The following is a 22,796-nucleotide window of genomic DNA, read 5'->3' as shown; positions in this document are numbered from 1 at the left end:
TGGTCCCAGGGAGCACTGAGGAAGGGAGGGATGAGTGTAGAGTCACAGAGTTGTACAGCGCAGATAAAGGCCCTTCAGCCCATTATGTTCATGTCAACCTTTCGTGCTCATTTACAATACTCCCATTTCCCTGTATTCTAAGTGTCTGTCTAAATGCCTCTTCAAGGTAGAGGTTGTATCTGATTCCACTACCACCTCTGGCAGCATGTTCCAGATATCCATAGAACCATAGAACAGTACAGCACAATACAGGGCCTTCGGCCCACCATGTTGTTCCAACCTTTAAACCTCGCCTAAGACTATCTAACTTCTTCCTCCCACATATCCCTCTATTTTAAATTCCTCCATAAGCTTATCTAGCAATCCCTTGAATTTGACCAATGTACCTGCCTCCATCACCGCCCCAGGCAGCGCATTCCATGCCCCAAACACTCTCTGGGTAAAAAAACCTCCCTCTGATATCTCCCTTGAACTTCCCACCCATTACTTTAAAGCCATGCCCTCTTGTATTGAGCATTGGTGCCCTGGGAAAGAGGCGCTGGCTGTCCACTCTATCTATTCCTCTTAATATTTTGTACACCTCTATCATGTCTCCCCTCATCCTCCTCCTCTCCAAAGAGTAAAGCCCTAGCTCCCTTAGTCCCTCCTCATGATCCATACTCTCTACACCAGGCAGCATCCTGGTAAATCTCCTCTGCACCCTTTCCAAAGCTACCACACTCTCTGCTTCGACCACTCTCGGTGTTGAAAACTTACCCCTCAGATCCACTTTAAACTTCCTCCCTCTTCACCTTAAAGCTGCGCCCTCGAGCTTTTGATACCCCTACTGTGGGAAAAAGATTTCGACTACCCTGTCTATGCTTCTCATGATCTTATATTCCCCTCTGCTTCCTTCGCTCCAGGGAAAACAAGCCCAGCCTCTCCAATCTCTCCCTAGAAGTCCTCCAATCCAGGCAACAGTGGCAGATGGAGTTCAACCCGGAGAAGTGTGAAGTGATACACTTCAGGAGATCGAATTCAAAGGCAGAATACAAAGTTAATGGCGGGACTCTTAGCAGTGTGGAGGAACAGAAGGATCTTGGGGTCCACGTCCATAGATCCCTCAGGGTTGCCGCACAGGTTGATAGGGTTGTTAAGAAGGTGTATGGTGTGTTGTCCTTCATTAGTCGAGGTTTAGAGTTCAAGAGCTGCGAGGTGATGTTGCAGCTCTATAGAACTCTGGTTATACCACACTTGGAGTATTGTGTCCAGTTCTGGTTGCTTCATTATAGGAAGGATGTGGAAGCTTTAGAGAGGGTGCAGAGGAGATTTACCAGGATGCTGCCTGGATTGGAGAGCATGCCTTATGAGGATAGGTTGAGTGAGCTAAGGCTTTCTCTTTGGAGAGGAGGAAGATGAGAGGTGACTTGCTAGAAGTGTACAAGATGATAAGAGGCACAGATCAAGTGGACAGTCAGAGACTTTTTCCCAGGGCGACAATGCTAACACAAGAGGACATCATTTTAAGGTGATGGAGGAAGGTAATACGGGAGATGTCAGGGGTAAGTTTTTTACACAGAGAGTGGTGCGTGCGTGGAACGCACTGCCGGCAGAGGTTGTGGGTGGCAGATACATTAGGACATTTAAGAGACTCTTAGATAGACACATGAATGATAGAGAAATGGAGGGCTGTGTGAGAGGGAAGGGTTAGATAGATCTTAGAGCAGGATAAAATGTCAGCACAACATTGTGGGCCAAAGGCCTGTACTGTGCTGTAGTGTTCTATGTTCTGTGTTCTAACATCCCTGGTGAATCCCCTCTGCATGCTCTCCAGCACAATCACATCCTTCCTCTAGTCTGGTGACCAGAACTGCACATGGTGTTTGGTAAAGTTGTACTTGTACAAGGCTCCCTGAAGTCAGCAGCACAGGTAGGTAAGGCGGTTAAGAAGGCATATGGGATACTGGCCTTTATCAGGCAGCGTAATTTCAGGGAGATCACGGAACAAACTTTATAAAACACCGGTTAGCATTGTGTGCAGTTTCTGGTCACCACACTATGGAAGGAACTTGACTGCACTGGAGGGGGTGCAGAGGAGATTCACCAGGATATTGCCTGGGCTGGAGCGTGTCAGGTATAAGGAGAGACTGCAGAGGTTGGGATTTGTTTTCCTTGGAGTGATGGAGGATGAGGGGCATAGATAGGGTGCGTAGTGAGAAACTTTTTGACTTAGCAGGGTATGTTTATCAGAATCCCAATCAGGTTTATTATCACTGACGTATGTGGTGAAATTTGTTCTGTGGCAGCAGTGCAGTGCAAGACATAAAGACATAAAAATTACTGTGTTACAAAATAAATAAGATAGTGCAAAAGAGGAATAACAAACCAGTATTCATGGGTTCATGGACCGTTCAGAGGAGGGGGAGGTCAGGAGAACACACACCAGTCCTCACTGAGGGGTCAGCGGTGGAAAGGGTGAACAGCTTCAAGTTCCTGGGTGTCAACATTTCAGAGGATCTAACCTGGGCCCAGCACGTTGATGCAATCACGGAGAAGGCACGACAGTGGCTCTACTTAGGTAGGAGTTTGAGGAGATTCGGTACGTCACCAAAGACTCTTGCAAATTTCTACAGATGTACGGTGGAGAGCATTCAGCCTGGTACGGAGGCTCCAATACGCAGGATCGCAAGAGGCTGCAGAGGGGTGTAGACTCAGCCAGCTCCATCACGGGCACAACCCTCCCCGCCATCGAGGACATCTTCAAGAGGCGGCGCCTCAAGAAGGCGGCATCTGTCACTAAGGACCCTCACCACCCGGGACACGGCCTCTTCTCGTTACTACCATTGGGGAGGAGGTACGGGAGCCTGAAGACCTACACTCAACGATTCAGGAACAGCTTCTTCCCCTCCGCCATCAGATTCCTGAACGGTCCATGAACCCGTGAACACTACCTCGTTAGTCCTTTTTTTGTTGCACTATTTTGTGATTTATAGTAATTTTATATCTTTGCACTGTACTGCTGCCGCAAAACAACACATCAGTCAGTGATATAAACCTGATTCTGACTGAAGAAGGGCGGCAGGGATAAGCTAGGTGATTAAAGGCCTGTCAGTCTAAGTCAGTGATAGGCGAGTTATTGGGAAAAAAACTCCAAGGGACAGGATTAATTAACACTTGGAAAGGACATGGACTGATCAAAAGATAGTCAGCAAAGCTTTACTGCAGGAGATCTTGTCTGACCAACTTGTCTGAATTTTTTCAAAGGGGTTACAAAACGAATTGATGAGGGCAGCGAGGTTCAAAACTGGATCCCAAATTGGCTTGGTCGTAGGAGGCAGAGGGCGGAGGTTGTTTTTGTGACTGGGAGCTCGTGACCAGCGGTGTACCATTGGGATCAGTGCGGGGACCCTTACTGTTTGTTATAATACTTAACGATTTGATAAGATCTTTATTAGTCTCATGTACATCGAAACACACAGTGAAATGCACCTTTTGCGTAGAGTGTTCTGGGGGCAGCCCGCAAGTGCCGCCACGCTTCCGGCGCCAACATAGCACGCCCGCAACTTCCTAACCTGTACGTCTTTGGAATGTGGGAGGAAACCGGAGCACCCGGAGGAAACCCACACAGTCACGGGAGAACGTACAAACTCCTTACAGACAGCAGCCGGAATTGAACCCGGGTCGCTGGCGCTGTAATAGCGTTACGCTAACCGCTACACTACCGTGCCTGCCCTGGTATATTTGGATATGAATGCGTGGTTAGGAAATGTGCAGATGACACAAAGGTTTGTGGCAGTGTTGATAATGAGGGTAGTTATGGGAGACAGATGATTAGGTAGGGTGGAATTTAATCCCGATACATGTGAGGTGAAGCACTTTGGAAGGATAAGTAAGGGTAGCTCATTCACAGTAAATGGCAGGGCGCAACAGAGGGACCTTGGTGTACAAGTCTAAGGATCCCTGATGGTTGCAGAACAGGTAGATAGGGTGGTGAGGAAGGCATACAGCATACTTCATTAGTTGGGGTATGAAAGCAGGAAGGTTATAAAATATTATTATTGGTATTGGTTTAGAGGTACAGTGAAAAACTTGTCTTGCATACCGATTGTACAGGTCAATTCATTACACAGTGCAGTTACATTGAGTTAGTACAGAGTGCATTGATGTAGTACAGGTAAAAACAATAATAGTACAGAGTAAAGTGTCACAGCTGCAGAGAAAGTGCAGTGCAATAAGGTGAAAGGTCACAACAAGGTAGATTGTGAGGTCAGAGTCCATCTTATCGTATAAGGGAACTGTTCAATAGTCTTATCACAGTGGGGTAGAAGCTGTCCTTGAGTCTGGTGGGACGTGCCCTCAGGCTCTTGTATCTTCTGCCTGATGGAAGAGGAGAGAAGAGAGAGTGACCCGGGTGGGTGGGGTCTTTGATTATGCTGGCTGCTTCACCAAGACAGCGAGAGGTAGAGACAGAGTCCGAGGAGGGGAGGCTGGTGTCCGTGACGCGCTGGGCTGTGACCACAACTCTCTGCAGTTTCTTGCGGTCCTGGGCAGAGCAGTTGCCGTACCAAGCCGTGGTGCATCCAGATAACATTAAATATACAACAATGAAATATTGGTGAAGCTGCAGCCAGAGTCCTGGGTACAATCGTGGTTGTACACTGTAGGAAGGAGGTGACTGCACTGGAGAGGGTGCAGGGGAGGTTCTCCACGATGTCACCTGGGATGGAACGTTCCAGCTGTAAGGAGAGGCTGTTTTCCTTGCGGGGAGGGGTGGGTTCCTGATGGACGTGATAGCAGCAGAGGGGTCCGGGGGGGGGGGTGTGGGGGCACAGGTTTAGGGTACGGGGCAAGATGTTTTTTCATCCAGAGGGTGGTTGGAATCTGGAAGGCAGTGCCCGCGGGGTGGTGGGGGTAGACGCACCCACAGCGTTAAGGACGTATCTAAACGAGCGCGTGAATCGTCAAGGCTGTGGACTGAGTGCTAGGAAATGGGATTAGCGTAGACAGGTACTTGATGACCAGGATGGAATCGATGGGCCCAAGGGTCTGATTCTGCGCTGTGCTTGCCAGAGAAAGTAGTAGAGGCAGGTACAATGACAGCAGTTAAAAGACACGAATGCAATCATGAAGAAGGCACGCCAGCGGCTCTGCTTTGTTGGGAATTTGAGGAGATTCGGTGCGTCACCAAAGACCTGCAAATTTCAACAAATGTACGGTGGAGAGTGTTCTGACTGGTTGCATCACCGCCTGGTACAGAGGCTCCAATGCACAGGATCGCAAGAGGCTGCAGAGGGTTGTAGACTCAGCCAGCTCCATCACGAGCACAACCCTCCCCACCATCGAGGACATCTTCAAGAGGCGGTGCCTCAAGAAGGCGGCATCTGTCACTCTCACCACACGGGACACGGACTCTTCTCATTACTACCATCGGGGAGGAGGTACAGGAGCCTGAAGACCCACACTCAACAATTCAGGAACAGCTTCTTCCCCTCCGCCATCAGATTCCTGAACAGTCCATGAACCCATGAACACTACCTCATTGTTCCTTTTTTTTTTGCACTATTAATTTTGTAATTTATAGTAATTTTATGTCTTGCACTGTACTGCTACCCCAAAACAACACATTTCACGTCATGTAGGTCAGTGATAATAAACCTGATTCTGAAAACATGTGGCTAAGTACATGGATAGGAAAGGTTTAGAGGGAATGGGTAAAACAAGGTCAAATGGGACGGGCTTAGACTTTGGTCAGCATGGAGGAGTTGGGCCGAAGGGCCTGTTTCCTTGCTGTATAACTCTATGAATCCTTGTGTGCTTCCTGCTCTTGCAACCCTCCCCTGTTCCATCTGTCCATCTCGGCACCGATGGAGCCCCCAACACAACTCATCCCCGTCTCTTCTCTTCCACCCCCCACCTCCTACCCTCCGAAGGTGGCGAGCGGACAGCGGATGCCCCGGGGCGGAAATCAGCCGCGGAGGAGCCCAAGGGTGCGCTGGATGTGCTGGGGAGGGTGGCGCGGGGGACGGCGCTGGCCGTCTGCTTGGCAGGATGCTGGGCTGGGGTGACCCAGCTGGGGAAGGCAGTGCAGGTCAACTTCGAGGCTCCCTTCTTCGTGGCCTGCCACGCGGCCGGATGGAACCTCCTGCTCTTCCCGGCGTACTGCGCCAGCCGCCTGCTCGTCTCATGGCACTGCCGGGCTCCACTGGAGCAGCTCAGGTGAGGGGAAGGGGGCGGGCTGGGGGCTGGGGGGGGGGCACGTCGCCGGGCTCTGGAGAGGGAAGGGCCGAGTTCAGGGACCCGGGTCGGAGGGGGTGGGGGAGAGAGAGAGAGAGAGGTCGGGAGGGTTGGGAGTCAGGGTTATGGTGGGGTCGGGATTACGGTGAGGTCAGAGGATGTGGTGGGGTCAGGGTTACAGTGGGATCGGGTTATTGTGGGGTTGGGGATACAGTGGGGTCGGATGTTACTGGGGTCAGGGGTTACACTGAACACAGGGGTTCTGTACAGTCAGGGGTTACTGTGAGGTTAGGGTCACAGTGGGGTCGGGGGTTATGGTGGGGTCAGGTGTTATGGTGGGGTTGGGGACATGATGTGGTCATATGGGGTCAGGGGTTACGGTGGGGTTAGGGGTTATGGTAAAGTTGGGGACATGGTAAGGTCAGGGGTTATGGTGGGGTCAGGGGTTACAGTGGGGTTGGGGATGGTGGGGACATAGGTTACGTTGGGGTCAGGGTTTACAGTTGAGTCAGGGTTATAATGGGGTTGGGGATACAGTGGGATTAGGGGTTACGTTGGGGTGGGGGGTTATGGTGGGGTGGGGGGTTACAGTGGGGTCAGGGGTTACGGTGGGGTCAGGGGTACGATGGGGTCAGGGGTACGATGGGGTCAGGGTTTATGGTGGTGTGGGGGGTTACAGTGGGGTCAGGGGTACGATGGGGTCAGGGGTTATGGTGGGGTCAGGAACACGGCAGTGGATTTGAGCTGTGTGTCCCTACACTCCAGTAACATCGGCCTGCCTCAGGCTGCCCCACTCCCCCCACCAGGGAGAAGTTTAATTCCATTCCTGAAATCTTCTTACACCACTCTGACTTGGCAGTAATCGCATTACCTGCTGCTGGGCCTGTAAGCCCAGATCAGCAATGGGTGTGTCAGTAAACCCATATCCACCTCTGCCGGACTGTGTGCAGCAGGTACACCGGGGGCAAAGCTGGGAATCACACCCCACAACTGCCCAGTTAACCCAAGGCCTCCACCTTGGTGCATGGGTTCAGGGTGTGAAGCACCTGTCCTGACTGTCCCACTCAGTGCTCCACTTCAGAGGCAGCTCGGCACGCTGGAGTGTTTGTTAATGCTGGACTGGGAGATTTCCTGGATCTTGGATGTTACCCCTATTAATACCCCAACCTACTTCCATTTGACTTTGCTTAGAATTTACACAATATTATAATAGATTTTCCAGTGAACCCGGTGAGTTTCAAGGTAGCACGGAAACAGGCGCCCTGGTGAGTTTCAGGGATCGGAGGCCCTGGTGAGTTTCAGGGATCGGAGGCCCTGGTGAGTTTCATGGGTCAGGGGCCCTGGTGAGTTTCAGGGATCGGGGGTCCTGGTGAGTTTCGGAGATCGGGGGTCCTGGTGAGTTTCGGGGATCGGGGGTCCTGGTGACTTTCGGGGATCGGGGGTCCTGGTGACTTTCGGGGATCGGGGGTCCTGGTGAGTTTCAGGGATCGGGGGTCCTGGTGAGTTTCAGGGATCGGGGGTCCTGGTGAGTTTCAGGGATCGGGGGTCCTGGTGAGTTTCAGGGCTCAGGGGCCCTGATGAGTTTCAGGGATCAGGGGTCCTGGTGACTTCTGGGGATCGGGGGTCCTGGTGAGTTTCAGGGATCAGGGGTCCTGGTGAGTTTCGGGGATCGGGGGCCCTGGTGAGTTTCGGGGATCGGGGGCCCTGGTGAGTTTCGGGGATCGGGGGCCCTGGTGAGTTTCGGGGATCGGGGGCCCTGGTGAGTTTCAGGGATCGGGGGTCCTGGTGAGTTTCAGGGATCGGGGGTCCTGGTGAGTTTCAGGGATCGGGGGTCCTGGTGACTTCCGGGGATCGGGGGTCCTGGTGAGTTTCAGGGATCAGGGGTCCTGGTGAGTTTCAGGGATCGGGGGTCCTGGTGAGTTTCGGGGATCAGGGGTCCTGGTGAGTTTCAGGGATCGGGGGCCCTGGTGAGTTTCACGGAAGAACGTTACCCAACGAGCCAAATGCTGAACCATTGGGATTTGCAGCCAGTCTGTCAGCAGTTATCGGGATTCTGCTGCCCTTGCTGTGGTCTGGAGTCACAGTTAAGGGCAGCAGATTTCCTTTCCTGAAGAGATTAGTGAGCCAGGAGGGTTGGTAAACATCCCCATGGTTTCACTGTCACCCATTGCTGAGATTGGCTTTCAATTTATTACCGTTGAAACATCCCCAGCCGCAGTTTCTCTAGTCTGACCACACTGTCACTCGGCCTATCATCCACAGGGCCTCTACCCGTTTACTGAGTGAGGGCGGCTTCTCCGTCAGAGTCCTCGTCACAAGGACCGGTCCTTTCTGCGTTCTTTGGATGGTTACCACCTACCTGTACTTGCTGGCGCTGAGGAACATCAGCACTACAGAAGTCTCTGCTCTCTTCTGTTGCAACAAGGCCTTTGTCTTTCTGCTCTCCTGGATTGTACTCAAGGACAGGTTTATGGGAGTCCGGGTAAGCGTCAGAACCAGATTTATTATCGCTGACCTATATGACATATAATTTATTGTTTTGCAGAAGCAGTACAGTACAGAGGCATAACATTACAATAAATTACAAAGATAAATAAATAGTGCAAAAAAAAGAACAATAAAAGCAGCCGAGAGATAATGTTGCAGCTATATAGGACCCTGGTCACACCCCACTTGGAGGACTGTGCTCAGTTCTGGTCGCCTCACTACAGGAAGGATGTGGAAGCCATAGAAAGGGCGCAGGGGAGATTAACAAGGATGTTGCCTGGATTGTGGAGCATGCCTTATGAGAACAGGTTGAGGGAACTCGGCCTTTTCTCCTTGGAGCGACGGAGGGTGAGGGGGGACCTGATAGATGTGTATAAGATGATGAGAGGCGTTGATCGTGTGGATAGTCAGAGGCTTTTCCCCAGGGCTGAAATGGTGGCCACAAGGGGACACAGGTTTAAGGTGCTGGGGAGTAGGTACAGAGGAGATGTCAGGGGTAAGTTTTTTTACTCAGAGAGTGGTGAGTGTGTGGAACGGGCTGCCGGCAACGGTGGTGGAGGCAGATACGACAGGGTCTTTTAAGAGACTGTTGGATAGGCACATGGAAAATAGAAGGCTATGGGTAAGCCTAGTAATTTCTAAGGTAGGAACATGTTCAGCACAACTTTGTGGGCCGAAGGGCCTGTATTGTGCTGTAGGTTTTCTATGTTCTATGTTCTCTAATGAGGCAGTGTTCATGGGTTCACGGACCGTTCAGGAATCTGATGGCAGAGGGGAAGAAGCTGCTCCTGAATCGTTGAGTGTGGGTCTTCAGGCTCCTGTACCTCCTCCCCGGTGGTAGTAACGAGAAGAGGGCATGTCCCGGGTGGTGAGGGTTCTCAGTGATGGATGCCGCCTTCTTGAGGCACCGACTCTGTACAGCACGGAAACAGCCCAACTCTTCCATGGCAACCTGAGCTAGTCGCATTTGCCTGTGTTTGGCCTACATCTCTCTAAACCCGCAGGGGTTGGTGGTGGAGGCAGATATGGCAGAGGTGTGTAAGAGAGTCTTAGATGGGCACATGAGTATGCGGGGAATGGAGGGATATGGGCCACGTGCAGGCAGTAGGGATTAGGCGTCATTAGCTTAACTAGTTTGGCAGGACATTGTGGGCCGAAGGGCCTTTTCCTGCTGTCCCTGTGCTGTACTGCACCTGTCCATGTAACTGTATCATTGTCTTTTAAACATTGTAATTGTCCCCGCCCCTACCACTTCCTCTGGCAGCTCGTTCCATACACCCACCACCCTCTATGTGAAAAGCTGACCCCTTTAAATCTTTCTCCTCTCACCTTAAACCTTAAGTTTTGGACTCCCCTACACTGGGGAAAAGACTGTGAGCATTCAGCCTATCGTTCTTGGTGTGGGCTGAGTCCTAGATCAAGCCTTTCAGTGCATTGCCTACAGAGGCGTGACAGTAAACCTCACGGATGTCTACAATGAGTTCCTGCTGCGGTGCGGCACTCCCTCAGCCCTCGTGCTGTGTCAGCATGGTGCTTCTAAGTGAACACGTTGATTATCTGCCGGGGAAACTCCTTTCCCCGGGCAGAAGTGAGAGTGACGAAGTCACTCACACGGGTGAGGTGGGTTTGAGGGGAAGCTGGATGAGGGAGACAGGGATCTGAGGGCAGCGGGGATGTTGGAGAGGCTCCTTGAGTACCAGGAACAGCACGGTGTAAATGGGCAGAATGTCCCAGCTCCCTGCAGGGCGCGAGGTTGCAACGGGAAGGAATATTTTGCCGGGCTATGCAGAGAAGGGGCTGGGATGGGGTGCAGGGGGGATGGGCAGGATGGGGAGTGGGGCTAGCATGGCCTCGATGGATCGAGGGGCCATGGAGATTGAAGTAGGACTGAGTGCTCTGTCCCCCCCTCACCCACTGCTCCCTCTGACCTGTGCAGATCGTGGCTGCCATCCTCTCCGTCACCGGCATTGTGCTCATCGCCTACGCCGACGGCTTCCTCCGCAACGCCATCGTGGGCGTGGCCCTGGTCGTGGGCTCCGCCTCCGCCTCCGCCCTGTACAAGGTAAGATCCCACAGACCCGATTAGAAGGGGAAGGGCCCCCGCCGCGCAGCAGAAGTCACAGAGCAACCCCACAGCCAATGGGATATTTAGAACATAGAACAGTACAGCACAGGAACAGGCCCTTCGGCCCACAATGTCTGTGTTGACCATGATGCCGAATTAAACCATTCCCTTCTGCCTGTATATGATCCATATCCCTCCATCCCCTGCATATTCATGTGACTGTGTAAATGCCTCTTAAACGCCACTATCGTATCTGCTTCCACCACCACCACCCCTGGCAGCGCGGTCCAGGCAGCCACACCTCTCTATAAAAGAAACTTGGTATTGGTATTGGTTTATTATTGTCACTTGTACTGAGGTACAGTGAAAAACTTGTCTTACAGGTTAAAAACAATAACAGTAGAGTAAAGTGTCACAGCTACAGAGAAAGTGCAGTGCAATAAGGTGCAAGGTCACAACAAGGTAGATCGTGAGGTCAGAGTCCATCTCATTGTATAAGGGAACCGTTCAATAGTCTTATCACAGTGGGGTAGAAGCTGTCCTTAAGCCTGGTGGTACGTGCCCTCAGGCTCCTGTATCTTCTACTTGATGGAAGAAGAGAGAAGAGAAAACGACCCGGGTGGGTGGGGTCTTTGATTATGCTGGCTGCTACACCAAGACAGCGAGAGGTAAAGACAGAGTCCAAGGAGGGGAGGCTGGTTTCCGTGACGCGCTGGGCTGTGTCCACAACTCTCTGCAGTTTCTTGCAATCCTGGGCAGAGCAGTTGCCGTACCAAGCCGTGATACATCCAGATAGGATGCTTTCTATGGTGCATCGGTAAAAGTTGGTGAGATCAAATCAAAAGCTGGTCAAATCATGTAGAAGCCACAGCCAAGGAAGCTCACCAGTGCCTCTAGTTTCTCAGGAGGCTACAGAAATTTGGTTTGTCCCCTTTGACTTGCCCCGCACATCTCCTTTAAACTGTCCCCCCTCACCTTAAACCTATGCCCTTTAGTAATTGACATTCCCACCCTGGGGAAAGGACTCTGTCTACTCTATCTGTGCCTCTCACAATGTTATAAACTTCTATCAGGTCTCCCCTCAGCCTCCGACGCTCCAGAGAAAACAATCCAGGTCTGTCCAACCCCTTATAGCTCATGCCCTCTAATCCAGGCAGCATCCTGGTGAACCTCTTCTGCACCCTCTGCAAAGTCTCCACACCCTTCCCGTAATGGGGCGACCAGAACTGCATGCAATACTCCAAGTGTGGCCAGACCAAAGTTTTATACAGCAATGTGACTTCCTGACTCTTGTACTCAATGCCCTGACCGACGAAGGCAAGCACGCCGTATGCCTTCTTTACCACCCTATCCACTTGTGTGGCCACTTTCAGTGAGCTATGGACTTGGACCCCAAGATCCCTCTGTACATCAATGTTACTAAGGGTCTTGCCATTTGCTGTATACTTTCCCCTTTACGCTTGACCTCCCAAAGTGGAACACCTCACACTTGCCAGGATTAAACTGCATTTGCCATTTCTTGGCTCATTTCTGTAGCTGGTCTGTATCCTGGTGTATCCTTTGACAGATGCCTTCACTGTCCACAACACCACCAACTTTTTGGGTATGTGCGCAAACTTACTAACCGACCCATCTACATTTTCACCCAAATAATTTATATACTTACAGATATATTTCTATAACCACAAACAACAGAGGTCCCGGCACTGATCTCTGTTGAACACCACTGGTCACAGACCTCCAGCCACAAGAACATTCTTCCCCCACTATCCTCTGTGTTCAATAGGCAAGTCAATTCTGAATCCAAACTACCAAAACACCGTGGATCCCATGCATCTTGATCTTCTGGATCTTGGGTATGTCCCTTCTCAAAGTTGCCTCCCCAGAGCAAACCCAACAGCCAGGTTTCATACAGAGCAAGATCCCACCAGATGTTATACGATAAATGATCAGGCATAATTTAGAATTCACCCCTCAGCCAGCTATTCTCTAGGGAAAGCAGCCCCAGACTATCCAACCTCTCCTTAAAACTCAAGCCATCCTGTCAAAGTAAATCTTTCCAGCTTAAAGACATCCTTCCTATAGCTAGGTGACCAGGACTGCACACAATGCTTCAAGTGTTAGATGTTGCTAATATCTGCGCTGTGGGACAGTCACTTGGGGCCAAGCTGTACTAAGGGGGGGGGGGGGGGGAGAGAGAGAGAGAGAGAGAGAGACGGAGCCAGGGTCACAGATGGATGACTGGTAGTACTGAGCAGCTCTGACACAGAGAGCGAGTTATCTAAAGTCTGGAGAATTGAGTACTGAGTCCTGGAGACTGCAATGTGCCCAGACAGAAGATGAGATGCTGCTCCTCGAGCTTGCAGTGGGGCCCGTTGTGACAGTGGAGGAGGCTGCAGACCGATAGATCAGAGTGGGAGTGGGATGGAGAAATGAAGAGCACTGCACTGTTGGAGAGGTGATACTGAGGCAGTGTTAGGGCACTAGCGAGGGAGAACTGTACTGTTAGTCTGCAGAGAGGTTTAACCTTCAGGAATTTCCTGAATCAGAGGGCTGTACTGAGCCTTGGTCAGAACCTACTGGGCAGGGAGGAGACGTCTGCAGACACGAGAGACTGCAGATACTGGAATCTGGGGCAACACACAAAAAGCTGGAGGAACTCAGCAGGTCAGGCAGCATCTGTGGAGATCCTGCGGTGAGTGACTCCCCTCCTGACACCCCAAGGCCTTTCCACCATTTACAAGGCACAAGTCAGGGCTGTAATGGAATACACTCCCCACTCCCCAAGTGGACAGTCCAGATGAAGTCGACCAGAAATGTTGACTGTCCATTTCCCTCCACAGCTGCTGCCCGACCCGCCCAAGTTCCTCCAGTTGTGTGTTACAGGGAGGATACATCTCCTCTTCGCTGATGTGCAGCCTCACCAGAGCAATTGTAATTTGGTTTTAAATATTCACCTGTGTGTCACCAGCAAGACAGCATTAATTGCCCATCCTTAACTGCCCCTTGAGAAGGAGAGGGGTGAACTGCCCCCTCGAACCGCTGCAGTCCCTCTGGGGAAGGTGCTCCCATGGTGCTGTTGGGGAGGGAGTTCTAGGGTTTAGACCCAGTGACGGTGAAGGAACGGCGATGTATTTCCGAGTTGGGACGGTGGGTGACTGGGAGGGGGACGTGCGGGTGGTGGTGTCCCCCTGCACCCGCTGCCCTTGGCGGGAGAGGTCGTGGGTTTGGGAGGCACTGTCGGAGTAACCGCGGGGTGTTCTGTAGACTGCGGCCACTGTGTGCCGGTGGTGGAGGGAGGGGGTGTTTAGTGGGGTGCCGATCGAGCGGGCTGCTTTGTCCTGGACGGTGTTAAGCTTCTTGAGAGTTGTCAGAGCTGCACTCTCCCAGGCCAGTGGGGAGTGTGTTCCATTACAGCCCTGACTTGTGCCTTGTAAATGGTGGAAAGGCCTTCGGGTGTCAGGAGGGGAGTCACTCACCGCAGGATCTCCAGCCTCTGACCCACTCTTGTAGCCCCAGTGTTTATGTGTCTGGTCCAGTTGAGTTTCTGGTCGGCAGCGAACCTTGGGATGTTGCAGGTGGGGACTGGGCGATGGGAATATCATTGAATGCCAAGAGTAGGTGGTCAGACTCTCGCCTGTTGGAGATGGTCACTGCCTGGCACCGTTGGGGTGTGACTGTTACCCTGCCACTTCTCAGCCAGCATTGAAAGGGTAAATTCCGGGTTGAACAGATGGGCTTGTGTTGTCTTCAACTTAGAAGGTGGTCTGATCAAAGAGTTTAAGGTGAATGAAGAATTCATCAGGGTAGTGAGCGAGGAAGTGTTTCCACAGATGCAGGCAGTGTGGCAATATCACTGTAATCTGGAGGGTGAAGTGTTGATCTGGAGGTGCAAGGTCGAATTGTCCGTGCAACTGAAAAGCTGGTACCACTGATAGTGGGGACCTGAGACTCCGCGGGGCATTGTGAAACCGAGACAGTACAGAAAGACTCAGCAGGTCAGGCAGCGTCTGTGGAAAGAGAAACAGTCAACGTTTCGGGTCTGCCAACCTTCATCAGAACAGAGAAACTCTGGCTTCTGAAACATTAACTGTTTCCCTCTCCACGGATGCTGCCTGACTTGTTGTGTGTTTATAGCACTTTCTGTTTTTGCTTCAGGTTTCCAGCATCTGTGGTCTTTTTTTGTGATTTTTTTTCTTTTCACCCCTTGTGAAATTCTAACTGGTTCACTAATCTCATTCAGGGACCCCTGGTTTTGAACCCCTCATTCAGGAGAAACATCCCCCCTGTACCCAGCCTGTTCAGCCCCGCAAGAATATTGTGAGTTTCAATGAGACCTCCTCTCAGGAGATCAACACTGCACAATATTCCCAGGTGCAGTTTCAGTTTATATAGAACACAGAACAGTATAGCACAGGAACACGATGTGTGCCCAACTAATTAAACTAGTAATTAAATGCCTAACTAAACTAATGCCTTCTGCCTACACAATGTCCACATCCCTCCGTTCTCTGCACATTCATGTGCCTAAGAACCTCTTAAACCCCTCTATCGTATCTGCCTCCACCCCCCCCCCTGGCAGCGCATTCCAGGCACCCAACGCTCTGTAAAAAAAAAGCTTGCCCTGCACACATCTCCTTAGAACTTACCATCTCTCACTTTAAATGCACGCCCTCTAGTATTGGACATTTTGACCCTGGGAAAAAGATACTGGCTGTCTACTCTATCTATGCCTCGCATAATCTTATAAACCTCTAGAGGTTAGACAAGACAAGATTTCTTTATTAGTCACATGTACATCGAAACACACAGTGAAACGCATCTTTTGCGTAGAGTGTTCTGGGGGCAGCCCGCAAGTGTCGCCACGCTTCCGGCGCCGACACAGCATGCCCGCAACTTCCTAACCTGTACGTCTTTGGAATGTGGGAGGAAACTGGAGCACCCGGAGGACATGGGGAGAACGTTCAAACTTCTCATAGACAGCAGCCAGAACCGAACCCGGATCGCTGGCGCCGTAATAGTGTTAAGCCAGCCTCTACACTACCGTGCCTGCCCTTAGGAATAGTAAAGGGAAAAAATAACTGGTAGGAGTTGTCTATAGGCCACCAAATAATAACATTACAGTGGCACAGGCAATAAACCAAGAAATAGATGTAGCAGAGGATGCGGAGAGTCCTCTGAGAGAGAGGTTAAGTGAGTGGGCAAGGGTCTGGCAGATGGAGTACAATGTTGGTAAATGCGAGGTCATCCACTTGGAAGGAAAAATAGAAGATCAGATTATTACTTAAATGGTGAAAGATTGCAGCATGCTGTTGCGCAGAGGGACTGAGGAGTGCTTGTGCATGAATCGCAAAAGGTTGGTTTGCTGCAACTGTACAGGGTACTGGTGAGGCCACACTCGCTGGAATTCAGAAGAATGAGAGGGGATCCTATAGAACATATAAAATTATTAAAGGGACAGATAAGATAGAGGCAGGAAGGTCTCCCCTCATCCTCCGCCGCTCCAGACAAGAAAACCCATATTTAACAAAGAACAAGGAACAGGACAGCACAATACAGGCCCTTCGGCTCACTATGTTGTGCCGACCTTTAAACCTCACCTAAGACTATCTAACCCCTTCCTCCCACATATCCCTCTATTTTAAATTCCTCCATAAGCTTATCTAGCAATCTCTTGAATTTGACCAATGTACCTGCCTCCACCACCGCCCCAGGCAGCACATTCTATGCCCCAAACACTCTCTGGGTAAAAAACCTCCCTCTGATATCTCCCTTGAACTTCCCACCCATTACTTTAAAGCCATGCCCTCTTGTATTGAGCATTGGTCCCCTGGGAAAGAGGCGCTGGCTGTCCACTCTATCTATTCCTCTCAATATCTTTGTCCAATCTCTCCTTACAGCAGCTGCCCTCTAATCCAGGCAGCATCCTGGTGAACCTCTTCTGCACCATCTCCAGAGCCTCCACATCCTTCCTATAATGGGGTGACCAGAATTGAATGCAATTGAATATATATAACTTCTCAAAATGGGCCATTTTCCTTCCTAATCACTTGCTTAACCTGCACTTTGGCCTTCCCAGGTCCCTCAGATCTTGTTACCTCCAGGCTAATGCACTGCACATCTCCTCCCTTTGGTGCGCAGGTCCTGTTTAAACTCCTGCTGGGTCCTGCGAGGTTCGGCGAGGTCATGTTCTTCCTCACGGCGCTGGGAGCCTTCAGCCTCCTCTTCCTGAGCTGGGTCTCCGTCGCTCTCCACATCACCAGGGTGGAGCCCTGGCCCTCTGCCGGGCTTGTGCCCTGGGGTCAGCTGTGCGGGCTGGCCGCTCTCCTCCTCGGTAAGTGTGCGCCTTCCCCTCCGTCGGTGGAAGTCCCTCTCGCCATCCATCTGGGATGGTAAACCAGACCATGCCCCTCCGTGTAGTGTAGCTGGTGTAAGGAGCCCTGTGCTCTCTGCTGCCTGTGGTCATGTGGCGTTGCTTAAGTGATAGGAGCAGAATTAGGCCATTCGGCCCATCGAGTCTGCTCCGCCATTCAATCATGCCTGATTTTTTTTCTCTCAACTCCATTCCCCCCCATAACCCTTAAGCCCCTTACCAATAAGGAACCTATCAATCTCTGCCTTAAATACACCCAATGACTTGCCCTCTGTGGCAACGAATTCCACAGATTCACCACCCTCTGGCCGAAGAGATTCCTCCTCATCTCAGTTCTAAAGGGATGTCCCTTTATTTTGAGGCTGTGCCCTCGGATCCTGGACTCTCCCACTGATGGAAACATCCTCTCCACATCCACTCTATCCAGGCCTTTCAGTGTTTGGTAGGTTTCAGCGAGATCTCCCAATGGTTGGGTACTCTCTGATTTTACTGTTAGTGGCGATGGGTCAAGGCCACAAGAACAGCAGTTGCTGGGCAAGTTGTTCAGAGGCAGCTGATTGATGTGGGAAATCCAGAGGGTGTCACTCAGGCACTCATGGAAGGCTTGGTGGGATAGTGAAGAGGGAGCTTCATTCTGTGTCTGATGCTGGGAGTGTGTGATGGGAGTGTAGAGGGAGCTTCACTCTGTGTCTGACCCCGGGAGTGTGTGATGGGACGGTGTGGAGGGAGCTTCACCCTGTGTCTGATGCTGGGAGTGTGTGATGGGACAGTGTAGAGGGAGCTTCACTCTGTGTCTGACCCCGGGAGTGTGTGATGGGACAGTGTAGAGAGAGCTTCACTCTATGTCTGACCCTGGGAGTGTGTGATGGGACGGTGTGGAGGGCCTTTACTCTGTATCTAACTTGTGCTGTGCCTGACTTGGGGAATGTGCGATAGGAAAGTGTAGAGGGAGCTTTACTCTGTCCTAAACTCTGTTGTTCCTTGCCCTGGGAACATTTGACAGGATAGTGTAGAGGAACTCTGTATCTAACCTACACTGTACTTACCCTGGGACTATTTGATCGGGTGGTGTAGAGGGGTCCTAGGTTACTGTAGGTTTGAGCGTGAATTGGTTTGGTGAGTCCAGGAACGCTCTGATCCAGGCTTCCTCCTCTTCTAGTCTTCAATGTCCTCATCAACTGTGGAGCTGCTGTAACCTCCCCCACCCTCGTGTCACTGGGAGTGTTCCTGAGTGTACCTGTCAACACTGGTAAGGCACATATTGAGTGAAGGACTGAATGCAAGCTGCGGGGTGTGGAGTGGGCTTCAGTAGCCTCTGGGTTAGAGGGAAGGGAAATCACTCTGGGTTCCTGCTCCTGGTAAGTGTACAGTGGTCCCTGGGTTACAGAGAGGGGCAAATGACCCTGGGCTCCTGCTCCAGTTTACTGTCAGAAGGGGGGGGGGGGAGGGGGAAAGAGAGGAAATCGACCAGGGTTTCTGTTCAAACCAAATGGTCTCCACCGCTGCAAAAATCTGGTCAAAGAACAAATCGTGTCGTCTATGGAGAATAAATGAACAGCATAGTGCAGCCAACAGCCAACAGAGTGTACTTAAAAGGAGCCTATCTAAGTAGCAAGGATAAGCCATGCAGAAGGCTGCTGTAACGTCTCCTGATAAGCCGAGATGATCTGTCCAACAAAATACCGAGTGGGAGATACTTCCATGATGCCGGTCATCCCGGGGTTACGGCAGGGTTCCGTTCCTGGGAACTGTTCGTAACCCAGACAGTTCGTAAGTCGGAAATGCGGCCAACGAACTGAGTTCCCACCCGGCAGAAGATTCCTGCAGCCCTGCAGCAGCCGGCAGATCCAATCCGCCGGTCTCCCAAACATCGGAGCTGTGTAGGCTGTACGTAAATCAGGTGTTCATAATGGGGAGGACTCGTACCTTGGACAAAACCAATCACTTACTCACTGTGAGCATGGTTGACAGGAGAATTAACCAATCCTCGGTCCTGTTAACACAGGATGAGATTTCTTTATTAGTCACACGTACATTGAAACACACAATGAAATGCATGTTTTGTGCAGAGTGTTCTGGGGGGGCATCCCGCAAGTGTTGCCACGTTTCCGGCACCAACATAGCATGCTCACAACTTCCTAACCCATACGTCTCTGGAATGTGGGAGGAAACCAGAGCACCCGGAGGAAACCCGCGCAGACACAGGGAGAACATACAAACTCCTTACAGACAGTGGCCGGAATTGAACCTGGGTCGCTGGCGCTGTAATAGCATTAAGCTAACCGCTACACTACCATGTATACAGAGCCCATGAAGCAGTTAAGTTTCCAAATTCCACAATATTCCCTCACTGGGTCCCTTTTGCCTCCACAGCCACCGATGTCTATCAGGGCACGGACTGGGGACTCGGGCAAGTGCGACTCTCCGCCTTGTTCATCCTCTGCCTCGCCTTCCTCTTGCTGCTGCTTCCGGAGGAGTGGGACACGGTGGCGCTGGGGGTCCTCACCAAGCTCGGTGGCCGGGGGGCCAAGGAGGATCCAGACCCTGACAATTCTGAGGGCAGCTCGCAGGCCGCAGGCTGGCCCTCTTCGCTACCTGGTCCCAGATGCCCAGAGAGGGGGGATGTCCCCACCCCGTGAAGACGTCTATTTCCTCAACCACGGGGCCGGGATCTACTCTCTGTGGGGGAAGGGTGAGCAGCATTGACATTTCTGGGCTCCCCCAAAAGAACTTAGTCCTTTACCATAAATCCTCCAGGTTAAGAATTGAAAGGGTTAATGATGTTGTATAATATTCCTCACATATAGAAGATCCAGTTATAGTCTAAGAATTCCATAGGGATTGACCGATAGGAACCGTCTCCAGAGGGAGCCCCCAGAGCAAAGGGGGATAAAATCAAACCGTTCGTGGAGAACTTCTTCAAAGGGTGGCTGTTGTGAAACAGATTCGGGGTCTCAGAAGGCAAGGACTCTGAACACAGTCTGGAGATGAATGATTTATTTACAAAAAACGAATGTGAGAAAATGCTAATGGGGATAACACAAACAACGCGCATGGTTTATAGCGAGCTTGGGAAAATTGCAATGGGGTAAAATACACACACACACACGCAACGAACTACGTACAGACAATCAAGGAGAAACAATACAATATCCGCCACCCCGTGCAGGCACAGGTCTATGCTACTAGGGACACTAACTAAGATGCTCCCAACCCTTTAACAGTGCACACCTCACCAACAATTTCTCCAGTGCCGTCCCACGGTCCTCGGCCTGAAGCAGGGTGATCCCTTGTAGCAGACAAAGAGAGAGAGCCAAGCACATGTAGCACTCTTTATAGTGCTGGAGGGCTGGGGGGGGGTATGCAGCCCAGGTAATTTACAAAGGTCAATGTCCCGGTGCCAGCAAGGACTAATCGATCACAAAGGCCAATGGTCAGATGTGCACTGATGGGTGGGGCGGGGCCAAACCTTGATTGACAGTGGTGTGTCTTCTGACCAGGTAGGGGGCAGTGCTGTCATGTGACAATGACCCTCCACAATACAGTGGCACACATCTGGAACAGCCAAGGCTGGGGGAGCGGTGATTTGAGGATGTAATACAGGCCGTCCCTGGGTTAGGAACACTTGGTTCATGGACACCCCTACATACAAACGAGCTCCCATATTATAATGTTTGACCTACGTATTCGTTCCTACGGACAGTAGAACCAGATTCCTCTCTCTTTCTCTCTCCACTTTCAGTAATTGTTCTTTTGTAGTGACTCACCGCACCGGCATCGAACCGGCTCCCGACATCGCGATGTCGTCGGAGGCCCCGATCCAAGATGGCGCGGGGCCCTCCTTCTTCCCCAGCATTGGGCTGGGAAAGCCCGCGCGCAGAAAGGTCAGGTGACATGCGCGTGACGTCAGCACGGGAACTGTAGCGTGGGAATTGCTCAGCTATATGAGGCGCACCGCGCCCCGGTCGGTATTAGACCTTCGATTTCGAAACCAGCGACTCTGTGTCTTGATTTGGTAGTGTGTAGCTAGCCGCTACATTGGTGACCCTGACAGACCCAAACGTTTTTGGACCCACAATGTCTGCACAGCAAAAGGTACAGGCAGTAGCCCTTAAACTGCCCACCTTCTGGACCCTCCGGCCCAGTGTCAGGTTTGACCAGGCCGAGGCCCAGTTTCAGGTTCGCCAGATCACCAGGGACGACACCAAGTACTATTACGTGGTGGGCGCCCTCGACCAAGACACCGCCGCCCAGGTCGAGGATTTCATCCAGGCGCCCCCAGAGGAGGAGAAGTACAATAAGTTCAAGACTCTCCTCCTCGAGACCTTCGGCCTTTCCCGACGTGAGCGAGCCTCCCGCCTCATCCACCTCGATGGGTTGGGTGACAGGCCCCCCTCCGCGCTCATGAATGAGATGTTGGCCCTGGCAACTGGGCATAAGCCCTGCCTGCTGTTTGAGCAGATCTTCCTGGAGCAGTTACCCGACGACATCCACCTGCTCCTGGCGGATGCCGATTTCAGCAACCCCTGGAAGGTGGCCGCCCGTGCTGATGTCCTTTGGTGGGTGAAAAAGGAGAGCGGGGCATCCGTCAAGCGCGTTGCCACGCCACGTACCCAGTGGCCCAGCAGGCCAGACCCAGCGATCGAATGCTCCCCACCCACCACCAGGTCTGAGGCACCGACTGACCAATGGTGTTTCTACCACTGGTGGTGGGGCGCTGACACCCGCAGGTACCGGCCACCATGCTGGTTTCTGGGAAATGCCAGGGCCAGCAGCCGCTAATGGCTACGGCGGCTGGCCACCCGGATAGCCTCTTGCATGTGTGGGACAGGTGTTCCGGACGTCGGTTCCTAGTGGACACTGGAGCTGAAGTCAGCGTCGTGCCTCCCAACGGCCGTGAGACTCGCAACTGTACACCAGGACCCACCCTCAGAGCCGCCAACAGCAGCACCATTCGGACCTTTGGCACCCAGTTGGTACACCTCCGGTTCGGCACCTGTGACTTTACTTGAAGGTTCATCCTGGCCGCCGTCGTGCAAGCACTCCTTGGGGCTGACTTCCTCCGAGCCAACAGTCTGCTGGTGACCTGCGGGGTAAGCGTTTGGTACATGCCAGGACCTTCCAAACGTTCTCGTTGGGTGAGGCCAAGCTGCCGGCCCCACACCTCGACTCCGTCACCACATCGACCAACGAGTTTGCCAGGGTCCTGGCAGAGTTCCCGTCCATATTAGTGCCCCAGTTCTCCACCACCTTGCCCAAGCATGGTGTCCAGCGCCACATCCCCACCCAGGGCCCTCCCACGCCCGTGCCCAGTGGCTACCCCCAGATAAGCTCCGCCTCGCGAAGGAGGAATTCAGAAAAATGGAGGAGTTGGGGATCATCTGCAGGTCGGACAGCCCATGGGCCTCTCCTCTACACATGGTCCCCAAGTCATAGTTTCTTTAATTCTGGTTTTCGTGACGGTATTGCCAGTTCTGGGGAGGGGGGTTATGTAGCGACTCACCGCACTGGCATTGAACTGGCTCCCAACATCACAACGTCGTTGGAGGCCCCGATCCAAGATGGCGCAGTGCCCTCCTTCTTCCCCAGCATTGGGCTGGGAATGCCCGCGCGCAGGAAGCTCAGGTGACATGCGCGTGACGTCAGCGCGGGAACTGT

General features: G+C 52.1%; 1 protein-coding gene across 1 annotated transcript in view; it reads left to right on the top strand.

Annotated features, from left to right (window-relative positions):
* LOC127586925 (putative thiamine transporter SLC35F3) overlaps positions 1-19,777 on the top strand; it is a 21,140-nt gene extending 1,363 nt beyond the window's left edge. The window contains exons 2-7 of the mRNA XM_052044953.1: positions 5,910-6,195; positions 8,476-8,695; positions 10,637-10,762; positions 16,907-17,099; positions 18,298-18,387; positions 19,512-19,777. Coding sequence (XP_051900913.1) covers positions 5,910-6,195; positions 8,476-8,695; positions 10,637-10,762; positions 16,907-17,099; positions 18,298-18,387; positions 19,512-19,777 — 1,181 coding nt within the window. The remainder of the gene's footprint in view (positions 1-5,909; positions 6,196-8,475; positions 8,696-10,636; positions 10,763-16,906; positions 17,100-18,297; positions 18,388-19,511) is intronic.
* Positions 19,778-22,796: the final 3,019 nt, after the last annotated feature.

This window comes from Pristis pectinata, chromosome 38, assembly GCF_009764475.1.
Source record: "Pristis pectinata isolate sPriPec2 chromosome 38, sPriPec2.1.pri, whole genome shotgun sequence".
Taxonomy (NCBI): Eukaryota; Metazoa; Chordata; class Chondrichthyes; order Rhinopristiformes; family Pristidae; genus Pristis; species Pristis pectinata.
The sequence above is the reverse complement of the archived record's forward strand: the minus strand, read 5'-3'. Positions and strand labels throughout refer to the sequence as shown.